Source organism: Oryx dammah, unplaced genomic scaffold (assembly GCF_014754425.2).
Source record: "Oryx dammah isolate SB20612 unplaced genomic scaffold, SCBI_Odam_1.1 HiC_scaffold_27, whole genome shotgun sequence".
In the NCBI taxonomy this organism is placed as follows: Eukaryota; Metazoa; Chordata; class Mammalia; order Artiodactyla; family Bovidae; genus Oryx; species Oryx dammah.
Window position 1 is genome coordinate 93963032 of NW_024070211.1, and position 20458 is coordinate 93983489.

Consider the following 20458-nt stretch of genomic DNA (forward strand, 5'->3'; position numbering starts at 1 on the left):
TTGAAGACCTTAAAAAACTTATATACACTCATGCACCCCACTGAAATGAAATCATGATTTAAAGAAAAGCACAGCTGTAAGAATGTTTATTCAAATAGTATTGCCATTCTGTACAGACATATCATGAAATCTGAAAAGTTCAAGAATGCTTTATAGAAATTAGAAACCCTCATGCTGCTGCTGCTGCTAAGTCACTTCAGTCGTGTCCGACTCTGTATGACTCCATAGACGGCAGTCTACGAGGCTCCCCCATCCCTGGGATTCTCCAGGCATGAACACTGGAGTGGGTTGCCATTTCCTTCTCCAGTGCATGAAAATGAAAACTGAAAGTGAAGTCACTCACTCAGTCGTGTCTGACCCTCAGCGACCCCATGGACTGCAGCCTTCCAGCTCCTCTGTCCGTGGGATTTTCCAGGCAAGAGGACTGGAGTGGAGTGCCATTGCCTTCTCCGTAGAAACCCTCATAGATACCTACAGTTCTTTCCCATGTGATCCTATGAAATTTAAATGAATTTCTTGCAGTTATTCATAACTACTGATGATAAATGAGTATCATTCCTAAGTACCTAATGAAGACAATTATGCCGATTGCTATCTGAAATAATAGCAAAACATTGCATAGCATCGTGCTTGCATAGTCATTTCACCTACAGTAGAGGTCTACTTAGAACTGAAGTTTTTAATTAAGGCTCCAAGACAGGGGCTGCTTTGTGTGAGCTAGTGCAGCTCTATCACATAAACGGCATGATTTGGTATTTGCCAGGAAGATGGATGGAGGTTGTCAGTAAAATGAACCATAGCAGTTGAAGAAAGCAGTGGGAAACCTTTTTGTCTACTGAGTGTAATATATGGGTAATAACATTTTTCCATTCTGTGTATTGTACAGTAGGCACAGGAGGGTAAGGCTGGCAAAGTAAAATGAACTTGGAACATTTTAAATGCATTTCCTGGCAGCTTTTCATACATTATGCTGTTTTTAAAACATGTGTTTCATATTCAACTTAGTGAGATTATAATATTGCTTCACTATGGTCATGAATAGATCATTTATTTTTTAATCTAACAACATATTTAGATTGTATTGGCATATAATGAGCTCTAATGTTTTATCTTGCTTATATGTTCTAAAGTTGCCATAACTAGATAATAAAATTCTATTGAAGGTTATTAGATCTAATGTCATCTCTCTATAATTTAAATGATTACATTTAATGAAGAAAGAAAGATATTGTTTTTATAAGGACCAGGGTTACCAAGAAGCTTTTCCAAGGCTAGATGAAACCTTTTAAGTTTGTTTGTTTGTTTGTTTTTAAGATTCATTTGTTTATTTTTATGGCTGTACTGGATCTTTGCTGCTGTGCATGGGCTTTCTCTAGTTGTGGCAAGCAGAGGCTACTCTCTAGTTGCTGTGTGTAGGCCTCTCATTTCAGTGGTTTCTCTTGTTGCGGAGCACAGGCTCTAGGCACGTGGGGTTCAGTAGTCACAGTGTGTGGGCTCAGTTATGGCTCTAGGGCTCTAGAATGTGACTCAATAGCTGTGGTGCAGAGTTAGTTGGCCCATGGCATCTGGGATCCTCCCAGACCAGGAATCAAACCTGTGTCCGTGGCATTGGCAGGTGAATTCTTCACTACTGAGTCACAAGGAAAGTTTGAAACCTTTTAATTTCAGAGGACTCTAGACATTGGTCAATAGTGTGGCATATAAGACCTATTAGAAATTGTGCATTGGTGATACAGGTGTTGCAAAACCAGAATAAATAATGAGCAACATTTCCTTGTTTTCCATATCTGTGGGTGATTCTAGAGCATATTTGTGTATTCACTTTCTATCTTGTATGAAAAACAAGCTCTACTTTTTGGAATTAGCTGTAAACAAGGCCCAGTTGTTTAAACATTTACTTTGGAGATGACAGATGGTTGACACCATAATAAAACATACAGGCTTGGAATAGAGGTAGACTAGAGAAAGTGCAACATGGATGAAAAGAATACCTAATGACCTCCCATAGTGCAAAGTTCCTTATCCTAAAAAGCTACCATCAGGAATATCAAATCTATGTGTGTATAACTTAATCACGTTGCTATACAAAGTGATATATATAGTATAAATTAGCAACACTGTCAATCAACTTTAATTCAGTAAAATAAATTAAAAAAAGAAAAGAATACCAAATCTCCTTGGTTCTTCCTCTTACTTTAAGAAAAAAATGGATCATAAAACTCCAGAGACTGAAGTTGCTTATCTTTTCCTATTTTAAAACATGTAGATTTTTAGTATAAACTGCTGTCTAAGATGATTCACTCAGAAATTGTCATGAACCTAATATCTTTCATAGGAAATATTTACTTACACTGATGATCATGATTTTTATTGTTGCTTCTCTTTGTGGGTTTTCATTTGTTTATTTTTCCATGAACATTTTCTCTGAGCTATCTCTTTAAACTATCGCCTTTGAGAGTCAAGCTACCAGATTGAATTTGCTATTATTCATCCTTCACTCCCTGCACACTGTTGCTTTTCAGTGGGCTATAGCTGAAATGCTGCATAATATCAAAGCAGTCTACTAATCATGCTGTGGGGAGAGGTTTAGTGAAAAATAGGTCACGTTCATCCTGCTGAGTTAGTACTTAGAATGCATTTGGAAATTAGCTTGAGGATCAATTAGTATATTTGATTAGATTATACATGATAGAATAAAAGTAGACTGAACTCGGATGTAGTAAAAGGAAGTAATTTCATGGAGAAAAAGGGTAACATGACAATAAAGGCAAATTAAAGTCACAAAATAATTAAGTTTCAATGTATCAGCTATGTGATGTTTAAAAAAGCTAATGAAACATTTTAACTATAATTTTTACACCAGCTGATTTTAATTTTTCTGCAGGAAGACAGTTGTATGTCCCATCATTGATGTGATTAGTGATGACACCTTTGAATACATGGCTGGGTCAGACATGACTTATGGGGGTTTTAACTGGAAACTGAATTTCCGTTGGTATCCTGTTCCCCAAAGAGAAATGGATAGAAGGAAAGGAGACAGAACATTACCTGTCAGGTATGTGGAGCATATCTTCCAAGGCATAGCATGTGTGTTCCTATAATATTAAGGAATATTATATACCTATATATTCATTCTTTAGGCTTTCAAAGACATCTACTTTTTATTCAAATACATATATGTATTATCATGAGCATGATCATCCTAGAATCAATGGAAATATTAATTCTAGTTTAAGTCAGCACAGACAAATTTAAGTATTTGCAGAGTACCAATTCTTTTTTGAAACTTTGTGTATTCTTATATTCAAAGTATATGTACTGTTAATTTTCTATGTGGCAAACATGTATTAGCTTTGATAGTTCAGGTGTAGATATATACCTACCTAAATGTAGCTTATAACTGGGGTATGCTCAAAATTGAACTTATCAAAAAATGTTTGGGTAAATGTTTTCAATTTTCGAACCTTAAAGAGCTACTTTCCCTACAGATACAATAAAAGATTCATTTGGAAAATTTTAATGTATTAGCAATTGTGAAACTTTTTTCCAAATTATTTTAAGAATCTGCTTAACTTGAAATAATTACACTTAAAATAGGTATGTCCTTAACTGAGAATATACACATATACACCTGTAGGTATACATGTATACCTATTATATACATCTTCAGTTTTCTAGACAAGCATTATCACCTTCTTATTTTAAGTTATTGTTGTATACCTCTTCCTGCAACTAAAAAATGATTCTCTGAACAATACTTGGGGAGGAAGTTCACTAGTTTAGCTCTTTAAGATGAATTTGGCAAATCATCATTTGATTTGAAAGATAGACTTTTCCAGTGGTTCAGTGGTAAAGAATTTGCCTACAGTGCCAGAGATATAAGAGACATGGGTTCACACCTGGCTGGGGAACATCATCTGGAGGAGGAAATGGCAACCCACTCCAGTATTCTTGTCTGGAAAATTCTGCGGCAGAGGATCCTGGAGGGCTACAGCAGAGGGTTGCAAAGAGACAACTGAGCACACACACACAGATGACCAAAAGAAAGAGCGAGAATAGAGAAATACCCTCATGTTTTAAAACAGTATATATATTAAACCCGTTATCTAAACAAGAATGTGTCCTCACCTACTGAGAGAATGGCTTGTCCATTGTTAAGACTAATTATATAATGAATTAATTGAAGCTAGTTCAAAAAAAAAAAAAAAGCTAATAGAAGAGAAGAGCTCTAACTGCTTCTTATTGAACAATTAAATATTGGGACCATTAACCCTCTTGGGATATTAATTACATCAAAGAAAAAAGTAAAAAGTATTTCCAAACAGTTGCATACGGATGTGAAATTATTATGTCAATATGTAGAGTATAATTTAGTAGTCCTTAAGGCTTGCTGTCATCTTCACATTCACCATGTCTTACTGATCCTTGGCTTTAACAACTTCAAGGAATACAGTGGCTCATATTACCATTGTTTATTTAGAAATCCTATTTCCCTAGATCATAGCTTTATTTATTGTTAGATGATTTCTCAGCTTCGGATCCCAAGTGGAAATTATCAAAGTACTTGACCAGTACACTCAAATAGAGATAGTGTGTTTATTTATTTGAAAATGAAGTGTAGAAGAATGCATGTGAGTACTTATTTTTTAACATGTTGGCAAAAGTTCTGCTTTATTTAATTATTTTCTCCCAAATTCAGAACATACATAATTAAGAGGTAGCTGTTATTCATACTAAGAAACTGCCAGTCTTATTCATAAAATTAAAGATCTACAGAGAAATCAACCATTATTTCTCATCTTTAACTGAAACAAAAGAGGAAACATCTAAATTGCTATGTTTTAATCACAACTTATGTGATTGTATTATAATAACATGGAGCAATGATGGAATCTGAGTAGGTTTATTTGTTTGCCTCAGTAATTGCACAGTATTTTCACCACAAAGGGAAAGTATTTCAGTGCTGAGGAAGCTAAAGCAAGAGAAACAGACAACTCACTCTTTGCTGAAGTTTCTAGATTTTTATGGCAAAAGGTTAATTAATTCACAGGCTGTGTTGTAACAGCCTGCAGGTAATTTTCATCAGCATAGCTGTAATGTGAACTTTCTTTGTACTTGTAATCTATTACTTGAAGATGTGATCATTTTTCTCACGTTCATACAAACAGATAAATCATCGTAAGTGTTAAAGACACTTTTTTTTCTACTTGATTAACAGAATTCTGCATAGCTAAAGTGATTAAAATGAGGTTGAAATTTTGGTTTTCTTAGCAGAATGCTTCATTTAAAATGTCAGTTATGACAGAACTTTCTAGGGACTATAATTGGCTAGTTAGTCATCATTTAGAAATACAATCACACATCTGCATACACAGAGAAACAACTTGAACTTGTAACCTAACCTTAGTTATACTGCATTTAAACTAAAGTTTATGATGGTTATATTTATTATTCTATTGTCAACCTCTGGTCTTTGATATTTTCTTTTTGATAATAAATGGAGTTCATGAAATGCTTGGCATTTGTGAAGTTATGAGTGTGGCATAATAGCATAAATAATCCAGCTTTGTTCTTTCTATTTAGTTTTCTGTAATCAGTAAACTGTCCTTGACATTTTAGTAATCAAATTATATGACTTTTCAGAAATATCTCAACTATATGTGCAAAATATAGTAATCAAATTATTAAACCAGAGGTCATTAACCAGAGCTTGTGTGTCAAATATGCTCTATAGATGTGTTTTCTTTGGCCTATATAATGTTCGGCATTTATTAAAATTGCCAGTGTTTTTAAAATGAGATATTTAAAATAAAAATCTAAATTTCAAGCTATTCTTTAGAAATAAAAAGATTTTGCTACAATGGTCCAGTATTTCTACTTGGCATAAACAGGAAGAATTGAGTAAAAGCTGCCCATGTAGAAATACCATGAAAGTTTAGCCCAATCCGCCAGTTGCTTTTTTAGTGTGTGTCTCCCTGATTCTGAGGCTGAGGATCAACTGCCATTTTTCATTCTTGCACTTGGAGAAATGTTTCTCTGGATCTGTGTCCCAATCACAGGTGAGAGAAGTATGCTTATTGCAACTAATTGACTTCACAAATTTTTATTTGCATGGCTATAATCTTTTAAAGGGATTCCTTGATGGCTCAGATGGTAAAGAATTTGCCTACAATGTAGGAGACCTGGGTTCTATCCCTAGGTTTGGAAGATCCCCTGGAGGAAGGCATGGCAACGCACTCCAGTATTCTAGCCTGGAGAATCCCCACGGACAGAGGAGCCTGGCAGGCTACAGTCCATGGGGTCACAGAGTCGGACATGACTGAGCAACTAAGCACAGCACACTCTTTTAAATCATTTATAATCTTTGATTTAGAGGCTACTGCCTGAAAAATGGCTGAGTTTGAAAGTCATCGAACACACAAGCCCTGCTCAGTGTCTGGCATCAGCCATAAGTCTACTGGATCAGGAAAAGGCCAGCACAAGTGGAGAGAGTGGAGGTACAGGATTTAAACAAAGTCAGCTGAAAGAGAGATGTGTGCTTCTGAAAAAGAACCTGACTCTTTAATCTTATTGATTGTGTTTATCTCTTAAGTATGCCCTGCAAGTAACCCTAAATAAATAAAGATATTAGTTTCTACTTTAATTTCTCACTGATTAAAATAGATTACTTAATTAAAAGTCTACAGGGTTATTTATCAAGTCTATTTATCTTTCCCCTTTGTGTCTTACTTTATGGATTTTTTTCACATTTTTTCATTATTAATATTCTTAGTATGACTCCATTCTTACTTTGAGTACCATGTTCAATCTTTTTCTCAAGCAAAACAAGAGTTCTAGATTGTCTTCTAATCCATGCTAGCATAATATTGAATGAATGAAGCATAAATGCCATTATGAGTTTTTTATTTCTGACACATTTGACTTTGTCCATTTTTGTTAACACTTGTCTAATCTCATACATGTATTTTTCTCTCAACTGAAATTAGGAATTTGTAAAGAAAATCAAATAAATTAATAGTATTAATAACAACTTGGGTTACAATTATTATGAATAACTCATAGTGTTCATATATATTATTTCCTGTGTCCTTCTAATATGATATGACAGAAGGAGCATTGAAGTTGGCTTTGGAGGATCTGAGTTTTATTTCAAGCTCCTCATATTAAGAATTTACCAATTCTTCCTAACACTGAAATGGAAAATTATCCTCCTTGCCTTGCCTTTAACTTGTGAAATGCTGTAAAACATTACATGAAATTTGAGACTATTTTAAAGGTAATTTTAACTTTATTTCTGATAATATAAGTAGAAGATACATGGATTGAAAAATAAATGTGAAAAATATCTGTATTTTTAAGCAGAACACCAGTGAGCCAGTTCTTTAGTATTTTGTTATATTTACTTCCAGCACATTTCTTTCCAAATACATTTCTCCACAGTTTAAAAATTGGTATATCAACTAAGTATCTTTCTATGCCATTACACATTTTCACAAATAAAAATTTTAATGGTTGGTAATATCTAAATTATTTACTAAGCTCTTTTTCAATTTTTGATAGTCAAATTCAACTTGAGAGTTTTAGTCTTTATTTTTTTGCTATTTGCATCTGTGATCTACAGTTTTTGCATATAATATAGTCTCTTTAGAATTATGCATTAAAGCAATATGAAACTTGTTTTACTATCCTGATACCTTTTGCCAGTTTGATTTCCCACTCCCCCCAAATAATCACTGACTCCAATATATCAGGAAGTATAATAAGTGAAATACACTTATTATGTAAAATCTGAGACAATATTTGTTATTATATAGTAGCAACTCGTGATATATTTCTTAGTTTTTAGCTATCAGACTTTATTTTCCTCAGTCCAGTGAAAATTGCACTTTTAAATTGGAAAAAAGAAACAGAGATAATGCCTGTGAGACACCTCTTTAAAATAAGAGATGCTAAAGAAACAGCACAGAGAAAGTGAAGTTTGTGCATAGAGTAGATTTCAAAAGAGTTGGACTTAAGAATGTTCAACAGTTCAACATGCATACCTACTCGTATTGAAATCTAATATATGTTGATTTTGAGAAAAAAATATTCTATCCCAGGTGGAATCTTTATATTCTTTGGAGAAAATAGCACCTTTATAGTATATTACTTCCTAATGGTTTAGGGGATAATTTGCAAGAGTTTCCTAGCAATCTGTTGAAATGAGATGGAAACAAGACTAGTACAGAAAGTTTACATGGTGATAAATAAACTATCATATTTAGATACTGAATAATTAATTAATAAAAACATTTTAAAACATCTGGCCCCATTTTTATTTTGACCCATCTGAAGCATTAAATGAAAAAAAAAAATTCCACCATTTACTGTATATCCTCTTTGGAAGTTTAGAGTTTTATCAGGTACTGAGGATTATGAAAAAGGATTTAGGAAAAAGAAAAACAAAAAAAACTGTTCCTTCTTTGGGACTATAGGTCTTTCAGTTCAGTTCAGTCGCTCAGTCGTGTCCGACTCTTTGCAACCCCTTGAATCACAGCACGCCAGGCCTCCCTGTCCATCACCATCTCCCAGAGTTCACTCAGACTCATCCATCGAGTCAGTGATGCCATCCAGCCATCTCATCCTCTGTCGTCCCCTTCTCCTCCTGCCCCCAATCCCTCCCAGCATCAGAGTCTTTTCCAATGAGTCAACTCTTCTCATGAGGTGGCCAAAGTACTGGAGTTTTCAGCTTTAGCATCATTCCTTCCAAAGAAATCCCAGGGTTGATCTCCTTTAGAATGGACTGGTTGGATCTCCTTGCAGTCCAAGGGACCCTCAAGAGTCTTCTCCAACACCACAGTTCAAAAGCATCAATTCTTCAGCGCTCAGCCTTCTTCACAGTCCAACTCTCACATCCATACATGACCACAGGACAAACCATAGCCTTGACTAGACGGACCTTAGTCGACAAGGTAATGTCTCTGCTTTTGAAGCACAGGTTAATGTATTTGATTCTAGTACTTCTTGGATTCTTTGGCGGAAAAACAAGCCTTTTGTCCCTATTGGGCAGAACTTTAATTTTTTTCTTATCCTTTAAATATAGCTTTGAAATTATCTGTGTTCCATAGACTCTGCAGGATCTGAACAAGCTTCCTGCTCAGAGCCTAAGTTGGCATAACTCTTAAAATAACAGTTTCTTCTGTACCAAAAGCTGCATCTTCTCACTCAAACATATGTTCAAATCAGTGTTGTTGTGTGCAATATTCCACTAAACTTTCCGCTTTTTTCTATCCAAAAACCTTTAATTACATTCAACATGCAATTATTCATTACTTACTAAAGAATAGTTTATGCCTTTGCTTCTTTTCTTTCTCTTCTTTTTTCATATTGAGTATAGTTGACAGAATACAGAAGGAAGGAGAGAAACTCACAGTATCTAAATTTTCTTTAGTTTTCTAAACATTCACAGTGGTTAACCAATTGAAGTCATTATTTTTTTTATGACTTGAACAAAATTAAACTTATGGAACTATTTCAGCTATTTGCCTCACATTTGTATAAATAAAATATTTATGTTTTTCATTTCTCTTTATCATGCTTTATAATATGTGAGAAATATTATTAATGCAGAGCTAAAACTGATTGTCTAGATACTGTATAATTTGACCACTGCAAATAACAGCCGAAAGCTGAGCTATAGTCTCACAAATCTTCAGACTTTTCTCCGGAGACCATGGTTATTTGCCAAGTAAGATTAAATAGAATCCTAGTATATCAAAGGATTAGTGAGAAGAAGTGATGTTTCAATAACTTTAAAAGAAATTGCTTTGAAGAGCAGTACTAACATTCACAGAAAAACATGGTACATAAATTTGGAGCTTGAAATCAGGAAAAGACTTTCAAATTAGCTATATCAAATATTTTGTTGTGTGAGTTATATGGATAACTGGAAGCTGGTTAGATGGAGAGATAGATGACTGATATATAGAAGGAATTTTTCCTCAACTGGACCATCAACTACTTGGGGGGGTGGTCCCTGAACAAGATATTTAAATACACTGCAGTTAAATTTGGTTGATCAAATCTGTAGGGATTTTAAAGCCCTAAACTATTACACTTCTAATAAAAATTGATTAGAGTCTGAAAATAAGATAAAGCTGATTATTATCTTGACAAACAGATGTTTTCCTCTTCTTCATTAAAACTAAAATTTAAGTGTGCAGTACTTGCTTAGTGCTGATACTATTCTAAGAGTATCACATACATTAACGCATATCCCCAACTTATAGATGATCAAATTAAAGTACAGAAGAGGGACTTGCTGAAGGTCACATGGTGGAATTGAGCTTCAAGTCTAGTCAGTCCAGATACAAAGTCCATACTCCTAAAACTAACTAGCTTCATCTTAGAGTCTCTTTACTGTGTAACTTCTTTTCATACACATGGTGGTTATACCAGCCCAGTGTAAAATACAGGATATATCGTGTTATTGGTGAAAATGCATCATTCCACTTTAGCATTACTGAATAATCAAATGTATTCTATCACAATTTCTTATGCCTTATGAAGTTCTGATGAAAATCTTCAGCATTTTTCCTTGTCAAATGCTTGCTTTTCAAGTTCTTCATTACTGTGTGTTGTTATAAAGTTTTATATCTTTATTTCTAAAATACTATCAAACTCAATCCCCAAAATTCTTACTAGATGATAAGGTCTTTAAATATTCTGGAATTCATGAAGCCATCTTTATTATCAATTTAGCAGATGTAAGCAAAGAATTTTTTTTTTTTCCACAGTTTCAGAAATACAGTTGCAGGTAACTGACTTACAGTATGGACACGGGGATACATATTCTTTCTTGTTTATTTCACTTATTCAATAAATGTCTATTACTATTAAACCAATATATTAACTGTCCTTATAGAAGTGGTAAGATGTTTATAGTAATAAATATAATACTCAGTAAGAAGTGACAATTGCCTCAAGAGAAACAGTGCTATAGTACAAGGAAGAAGGGAAAGATGACAGCCAGACTGGAGGGAAGAGGTTTGTACCAAAGCCAGCCTGTATGGACTACATAAATTTTACATTGACCTGGAGCAGGTTTAAACATTTAAGGGGACTTTACAAAGGAAGATTTAAGTGGCAAATGGATGAACAGATGTACTAAGGTTTGAAAGTGTGAAGCATTTACTGCAAACAATTGAACTTTTTGCATGTGTGCATGCTTAGTTGCTTCAGTCATGTCCAACTCTTTGTGACCTCATGGATTGTATCCCCCCAGGTTCCTTTGTCCATGGGTTTTTCCAGGCAAGGATACTGGAATGGGATGCATGCCCTCCTCCAGAGGATCTTCTTGATCCAGGGATCAATTGAACCCATGTCTCCTGTATCTCTTGCTTTGGCAGGCAGGTTCTTTACTACTAGCACCACTTGGGAAGCCCACTAAACACTTTAAATACATAAAGATAGTTAAATGAAGGAGCTCATTGGGTAGCTCTAGATCACTAATGGCAAAATAATATAAAAATCTAAAATTTTTTAAATACAGATTTTGGAACATCTGGTTAATGTTTTAAGAGGAATTTTTATTTAGAGGAATTAATCCGGCTATGGTTTGTAGAATACATTTTGGAAGTTGCAGACTGCAGAAGGAAGAACATTCCATAACAGTTAGAAATAAGGACGAAAATTGGATAACAGAGATAAGTGTCAAAAAATACTTAAAAAGGAGGAAGTACGTGGGAAATGACTGAATGAGGCAAATGATAAAGGTGCTAAATGGTGATTTGATGAAATAAAATCTGATGAATAAAGTCTTAGGACTTTAGAAGGAAATAGAGGTCTTTGAAAGAGAAGCAGACATGGTAGCACTTTCTCTGTTATATACACTGAGCAGAGTCAGGAGGAGTTGTTTAAGAAAGTATCTAGTGAGTGATTGAAAGAGCACAACCAATGCAGAGGAGAGAAGAGACTACCTAGATTAAGTCAACCTCACAGAGGTGACGCTAAAGGCGTAAGACCAAGTAAAGAGTTTAGAAATAGAAAAGGTCCTCTGAGAGACCCTTGAGAAGACTACATTTTGAGATCTGACATCCAGCAATGGAACGAAAGGGGCATCAATAAGTATCATACAATATTCAAATTGGTAGAAGGGGAAAACTCTCTAGAACAATGCAGTGGGAGTCAGAGGTGAAAAGAATTTCAAGCAAGAAGGCTGATAGATTGTGTTAAATGCTTTCAAAGGAAAGGCTATTGAAGTTCATAATCAATAGTCTCTTCCAGAAAGAAGTTATTGCAGAGATGGGAGCAAGATCCAGATTCTAGTTAGAAGGTCAAGAGGAATTGAGGGAGTATATTAAAAGCATCCTTTCAATAAGGTCACCAGTGAAAGATATAGAAAATATATGTCCCTGGTTTAAATGAGCAATAGAATGGAGTGAAGATGTAGTTTAGGACAGAACTTAACTGAGCAGTTTTGTAAGCTCAAAGGGATAATCTAAAAATCAAAGGCATGAAATACAGATGTAATAGTCAATGAACAGAGACTTCCCTGATGGCTCAGCTGGTGAAGAATCTGCCTGCAATGGAGAAGACCTGAGCTTGATCCCTGGGTTGAGAAGACCCCTTTGGGAAGGAAATGGCAACCCACTCCAGTATTCTTGCTTGGAGAATCCTATGGACAGAGAATCTCATGGATAGAGGAAGCTGGCAGGCTACAGTTTATGGAGTCATAAGGAGTTGGACGTGACTGAGCAACTCATTTTCAATAGTCAATGAACAGGTAGCTGAAAGATTGCAGGTATACCTTAGAGGTTGTGGGTTTGGTTCCAGGCTGCTGCAATAAAGTGAATATTGGGTTAAAGTGAGTAATACATTTTCTGGTTTTCTGGTGCATTTAAAAGTTATGTTTATATCATGCTGTAGTCTATTAAGTATGCAAGAGTATTGCATCTAAAACAATGTATATACCTTAGCTAAAAAATACTTGCTAAAAAAATTCTAACCATTATCTGAGCCTACAGGGGTGAAGGGTCTTGCCTGGATGTTGCTGTTGATGCCTGCTGACAAATCAGGGTGGGCTTACTAGAAAGTTGGCGTGATTGTAGAAATTTCTTAACATAGTAAAGCTTACCACATAGATTGACTCTTCCTTTCACGAACTATTTCTCTGTAGCATGTAATGTTATTAGATAACATTTTATTTACAGAAATCCTTTCAAAATTGGAGTCAGTCCTCTCAAATCCTGTCACTGCTTTACCAACTAAGTTTATGTAGTTTCTAAGTCCTTTGTTGTCATTCCCCAGTTTTCAGAGAGTCTTCACCAGAAATAGATTCCATCTCAATAAACTTTCTCTGCTCATTAATAAGAAGCAATTCCACATCTGATCAAGTTTTGTTATGAGTTTGCAGCAGTTCAGGCACGTCTTTAGGCTCCATCTCTAATTCTAGTTCTCTTGCTATTTCTACCACATCTGCAGTTGGATCCTGCACTGAAGTCTTGAACCCCTCAAAGTCATTCTTGAGGATTGCAATTAACTTGTTCCGAATTCCTATTAATATTGATATTATGACCTCTTCCCATGAAGTGTGAATGTTCTTAATGGCATCTAGAAGGGTGAATCTTTTCCAGAGAATTTTCAATTGATTTTTCCCAGATCCATCAGAGGAATCGCTACCAATAACAACTACAACCTAATGAAATGTATTTCTTAAAGATTAAGACGTGAAAATCAAAAGTACTGCTTGATCCATGGGCTGCAGAATGGATGTTGTGTTAGCAGGCATGAGAACAATATTAATGTTGTTGTACATCTCCATTAGAGCTCTATGGTGACCAGATGAATTGTCAATGAACAATAATATTTTGAAAGAAATCTTTTATTCTGAGCAGTAGGTCTCAATAGTGAGCTTAAAATATTCAGTAAACCATGTTGTAAATAGATGTGTTGTCATCCAGGCTTTGTTGCTCCATTTACAGGTAACAGGTAGAGTAGATACAGCACAATTCTCAAGGGCTTTAGGGTTTTCAGAATAGTAAAGTGGCATTGGCTTCAACTTAAAGTCACCAGTTTCACTAGCCCCTGATAAGACTATCTATCCAATGAAGCTTTGAAACCCAAGCATTGACTTCTCCTTTCTAGCTGTAGATGCTAAGATGGCATTTTCAGCCAATATAAGGCTGTTTAATCTACATGGAAAATCTGCTGTTAGTGTAGTGACCTTCCTTAATTATCTCAGCTAGAGTTCCATATAATTTAAAGCTTCTACATCAGCACTTGCCTCTTCTCTTTGATTTTTATATTATAGAGACAGCTCCTTTCCTTAAACTTTATAAAGTAACCTCTTCTAGCTTCCAAACTTTCTTCTTTCTGGCTTGATAAAAGTGAAGAGAGTTAGGGCCTTGCTCTAGATTAAGTTTTGATTAGGAAATGTAGATGATTTGATTTTCTATGCAGACCACTCAAATTTTCTCCATATCAGCAATAAGACTGTCTTGTTTTCTTATTATTCATGGTTTGCTAGAGCAGCACTTTTAATTTCCTTCAAGAAGTTTTTCTTTGCATTCACAACCTATTTGGTACAAGAGACCTATCTTTAGGCCTATCTTAACTTTTATCACACCTTCCTCACTAGGCTGACTCATTTCTACTTGTTTATTTGAAGTGAGATATGTGTGACTTTTTCTTTCACTTGAACACTTAGAAATCATTGTAGGGATACCAGTTGGTCTCAGGGAATAGGGAGGCCCAAGGAGAAGAAGAGAAATAGAGGAAAAGTTAGATGGTATTGAAGTCAGGACACTAACAGCTTTGATTGATTCTTGTTTATTCGCTCAGTCATGTCCAACTCTTTGCAACCCCATGGACTGCAGAACACCAGTCTTCCCTGTTCTTCACCATCTCCTACAACTGCAGCATGCCAGGCTTCCCTGTCCTTCACCATCTGTCAGAGTTTACTCAGACTCATGCCCATTGAGTTGGTGATGCCATCCATCCATCTCATCCTCTGTCATCCCCTTCTTCTCCTACCTTCAATCTTTCCCAGCATTAGGGCCTTTTCTTACGAGTTGGCTCTTCACATCAGGTGGCAAAAGTATTTGGAGTTTCAGCATCAGTTCTTCCAGTGAATATTCAGGGTTGAATTTCTTTAGGATTGATTGATTTGATCTCCTTTCAGTCCAAGGGAATTTCAAGAGTTTTCTCCAACACCACAGTTCAAAAGCATCAATTCTTCTATGCTCAGCCTTCTTTATAATCCATGAATAGTGGACTATAGGCTACATGAATACTGGAAACACCATAGCTTTGACTATGTGGTACTTGTGGGAAAGTCTCTGCTTTTTAATATGCTATCTAGGTCACTCATAGCTTTTCTTCCAAGGAACAAGTGACTTTTAATTTCATGCCTGCAATAATCATCTGCAGTGCTTTTGGAGCCCAAGAAAATAAAGTCTGTCACTGTTTCCATTGTTTCCCCACCTATTTGCCATGAAGTGATAGGACCAGATGCCATGATCTTCATTTTTTGAATATTGACTTTTAAGCCAGCTTTTTCACATTCTTGTTTCACCTTCAAGAGGCTCTTTAGTTCCTCTTTGCTTTCTGTGATAATGGTGGTGTCATCTGCATATCTGAGGTTATTGGTATTTTCTCTGGCTTTCTTGATTCCAGCTTCTACTTCATCCAGCCCAGCATTTCACATGATGTACCCTACATAGAAGTTAAAGTGCATAGAAGCAGGATGCAATATACAGCCTTGATGTATTCCTTTCCCAATTTGGAACCAGTCCATTGTTCCATGTCCTGTTCTAGCTGTTGCTTCTTGACCTGCACACAGGTTTCTCAGGAGGCAGGTAAGGTGTTCTGGTATTCCCATCTCTTTAAGAATTTTCCACAGTTTGTTTTGATCCACACAGTTAAAAGCTTTGGCATAGTTAATGACCCAGAAGTAGATGTTTTTCTGGAATTCTTTTGCTTTTTCTATGATCCAAAGGGTGTTGGCAATTTGATCTGTGGTTCCTCTCCCTTTTCTAAATCCAGCTTGAATCCACTGGAAGTTTTTGGTTCATGAACTTTTGAAGCCTAGTTTGGAGAATTTTGAGCATTACCTTGCTAGTGTGTGAAATGAGTGCAATTGTGTGGTAGTTTGAACATTCTTTGGCATTGCTTTTCTTTGAGATTGGAATCAAAACACTTTTTCCATTCCTGTGGCCACTGCTGAATTTTCCAAATTTACTGGCATATTGAGTGCAGCACTTTCATTGCATCATCTTTTAGGATTTGAAATACCTCAGCTGGAATTCCATCATCTCTACTAGATTTATTCGTAGTGGTGCTTCCTAAGGCCACTTGACGTAACACTCCAGGATGTCAGGCTCTAGTTGAGTGATCACACCATCATGGTTATCTGGGTCATTAAGATCTTTTTTGTATAGTTCTGTGTATTCTTGTCACCTCTTCTTAATATTTTCTGGTTCTGTTAGGTCCATAACATTTCTGTCCTTTATTGTGTCCATCTTTGCATGAAATGTTGCTTTGAAGAGATCTCTAATTTTCTTAAGAGATCTCTAGTCTTTCCATCCTATTGTTTTCCTCTATTTCTTTGTATTGTTTACTGAGGAAGTCTTTCTTATCCTTGCTATTCTTTGGAACTCTGCATTCAGATGGGTATATCTTTCCTTTTCTCTTTTGCCTTTGCTTCTCTTCTTTTCACAGCTATTTGTAAGGCCTCCTCAGACAACCATTTTGCCATTTTACATTTCTTTTTCTTGGGGATGGTTTTGATCACTACCTCCTGTACAATGTCAGAACCTCTGTCCATAGTTCTTCAGGCACTCTATCAGATCTAATCCCTTGAATCTATTTGTCACTTCCACTGTATAATTGTAAAGGATTTCATTTAGGTCATACCTGAATGGTCGAGTGGTTTTCCCTACTTTCTTCAATTTAAGTCTGAATTTTGCAATAAGGAGTTCATGACCCGAGCCACAATCAGCTGCCAGTCTTGTTTTTGCTGACTGTATATAGCGTCTCCATCTTTGGCTGCAAAGATTATAATCCATCTGATTTCGGTATTGACCATCTGGTGATGTCCACGTGTAGAGTTGTCTCTTGTGTTGTTGGAAGAAGGTATTTGCTATGACCAGTGTGTTCTCTTGGCAAAAGTTTGTTAGCCTTTGCCCTGGTTCATTCCATACTCCAAGGCCAAATTTGCCTGTTACTCCAGGTGTTTCTTGACTTCCTACTTTTGCATTTCAGTTCCCTATAATGAAAAGGACATTTTTTTTTTTTTTTTTGGTGTTAGTTCTAGAAGGTCTTGTAGGTCTTCATTAATTGATTAAGTTGCCTGTTTTATAAGGGCGTGGTTCATGGTGCCCAAACTACAATAGTAATGTCAAAGATAACTGATTACAGATCAGCGTAGTAAATATAAAAATAATTTAAATGTTTGAAATACTATGAATTTACCAAAATTGACCCAGAGACATGGTGTAGGCAAATGCTCTTGGGAAAATGACACCAGTAAGGGCTTCCCTTGTGGCTCAGTCGGTAAAGAATCCACCTGCAATATATGGACCTGGTTGGGAAGATCCCCTGGAGGAGGGATGGCAGCCCACTCCAGTATTCTTTCCTGGAGAATCCCCATGGACAGAGGAGCCTGGTGGGCTACGGTCCATTGGGTTACAAAGTGTCAGACACAACTGAGCAACTAAGCACAGACTTGACTCAGAGTTGCCATAAGTCTTCCATTTGTAAAATACACAATATTGTTGAAGCTTAGTCAATCAATGTGTGATTTAAAAAGAAAACAAAAAGAAAAAGTGTGCGTATAGTCAGAAAAGAGCTGACTGAGGCAAAAGAATGAATACTATTCCACATTCAGAGGGGAGGAGACATCCCCCGACCCCCCACCGAGACAAGAAGAAGGAAGAGGCCCTGAGAAACACACAATATTAACATAGAGATTGAGAGAGGTTAGAGTTCATGACTGAGAGAGTTTAGAATTTATGCACTGCCTTAATCTTCAGTTTTTTGAGAAGAGTCTGAAACTTTGGGGGAAGATTCATATAAGATGAGACAAAGTAAACAAGTAAGCAGATAAAAGGATTGTTGGCTGTTCGTGGCCTGAGCAGAGAGTCAATAACATGGACTTTTATCATGACCAGATGACCTCAGCTTATTGCTATTTCAATGATTCTCGAGGTTTTAGGAACAGAAGTGGATGAGGAATGGTAAGTTTACCCAAGAACTAATATTTCTTGTTGTTCAGGTGCTTGGTCCTGAATGACTCTTTCTGACCCCGTGCACTGCAACAGGCCAGATTTCCCTGTCCTTCAACATCTCCCGGAGTTTGCCTAATCTCAAGTCCATTGAGTCAGTGATGCCATCCAACCATCTTGTCCTCTGTCATCCCCTTCTCCTCCTACCTTTTATCTTTCCTAGCATCAGTCAGCTCTTCTCATCAGGTGGCCAAAGTATTGGAGCTTCAGCTTCAGCATCAGTCCTTCCAATGAATATTCAGGACTGCTTTCCTTTAGGATTGACTTGTTTGATCTTGCAGTCCAAGGGACTCTCAAGAGTCTTCACCAACACCATAATTCAAAAACATCAATTCTTCAGTGCTCAGCCTTCTTTATGGTCCAACTCTCACATCCATATGTGACTACTGGAAAAACCATAGCTTTGACTATACAGACCTTTGTCTGTGTAATATTAATATTTATAAAAAGAATGTAGTCAGGCAAGGAGAGCGAACCTAGTGTGCTTAGCTAGGTGTTTACTGACATAATAGGATCTTGGAGAGTGGGTGGGAGGAGGGAAGTAAATGATTTGTAAAGGGAGATAGTCTGTGAGAATATGAAGTAGCTAAAGAACCATATCATCAAAGGGACTTCCGTAGGATTTAAATAGGAAGCATTAAAAAATTGAAGCTTGTATTTAGTGCAGCAGATTTCAAAGTTCAGCATCTTGGATCTGAAGTATTATTAGATGATTTTGCATTCCAAAATGAGGGCATGTATATGGGGAGCCAAAATTAATTAAAGGACACTTAAGACTTTTGTTAGAATGATTAACATTAGCAACTATAAAGATTTACTACCAAGCCTTATTAACTATTTATAATGTGCCAGACACTATGCTAAGTACTTTAGTTCTATTTACTCAGTTCATCTTCACCTATTTGCTGTGTGGTAGGTAATATTCACAGCCATTTGGCTGGTTACTTTCCCCCCCAATATAATTGATTGAATTGTTTGGTGTGACATTGTAGAGATGCTTAAAAAGATCATCTTAGCTAATTCAACTATAATCAAGGTTTTATATTTTCTAAATACCCTGAACACTTAAGGTCTGCACAGGTATATGTAAATAGTTCATGGGTGACATTACAGAGCAGTTAACTTAGAATAGAACATGCTACACAGCACTGGCTATGGCTGTAGATATTATTTAAGGCAGAATAATATCTCTGAACTGTTTGAGAGAGCTAACTGCTATTTCAAATACACAGAAAAGAAAAAGTCCTAGTAGGATCCATCTTCAGAAAAATACAAGATTTTTTTTTTTTTTGAGCAATTGCAAATTTTTAAAAGATTTTATTACTTTAAAAGTGAAACTTATTTGAGCCATTCTTATGGTTAAAATGTAATTTATTGTTGCCATTTATTATATATTTCTCACATATTTGTAGGAATCATCACCAACTATAAGATGAAATTCAATTCATGTATTTAAGTTAAATGCATTTGTTCTTTACTAGTAAATATCCAAGTGAATGGGCACTCTGAACTGATCATTAAAATTGCACCATTTAACATTCTTAAGCACTTAGTTACATTACAATAGGATAATTGTAGCAATTTCTGTTCCTCATTTCATTAAATAGAGTATTCAGCAGTGTGGTACCTTACATAGTTATTTCCATGGGCTTCAAAAACCCCAGTCATGTGAGGGTCATGGCTACTTCATAATTAGCATCTGCTTAGCTTTGTTACTCTTTCTCATTACAACTCAGTAGGTCAATGACACTGTCCATGATAGGAACCCAGCAAGATTTGAAGCAATAAAACAGCTCAGACCAAGTGAGGCTCTGCTGCTGCAACTGATGGACAGTTAGTTGCCTGAGTGTGAAACAGTGATAGCACTGGGAGAAATAGAGAACTCTGTGATATGGTAGGTATCCAAGAACAATATTATATTGAGGTTTTTCAATGAAATACACTGTTCAGTTAGAGGACATGAGCACATCCTATGGCAGAAGAGGACATAATTTTGAGAAAAAACATTGAGTTTTCTAACAATCTCAAACTGCCATTGAATAACACAGAAGTTAATCTGGGTATACTTTATACCAGGCCCTTGGTATCCAAGGTTCCTCCACATCAGATGACTCACCCAACACTGGATTGTGTAGAAGTATGGCATTTACTGTTTAAACTATTTGCATAGAAGTGGCCCCAAGCAGTTCAAACCC

The 20458-nt window shown here is 36.0% G+C and overlaps 1 protein-coding gene across 5 annotated transcripts in view; it reads left to right on the forward strand.

Moving 5' to 3' along the window:
- Window positions 1-20458, forward strand: part of GALNT13 (polypeptide N-acetylgalactosaminyltransferase 13) — a 645011-nt gene that overhangs the window by 418287 nt on the left and 206266 nt on the right. For all 5 annotated transcript variants that reach the window (XM_040229104.1, XM_040229105.1, XM_040229106.1 and 2 more), the window contains exon 7: window positions 2885-3055. In XM_040229104.1, the coding sequence (XP_040085038.1) occupies window positions 2885-3055 (171 nt within the window). The remainder of the gene's footprint in view (window positions 1-2884; window positions 3056-20458) is intronic.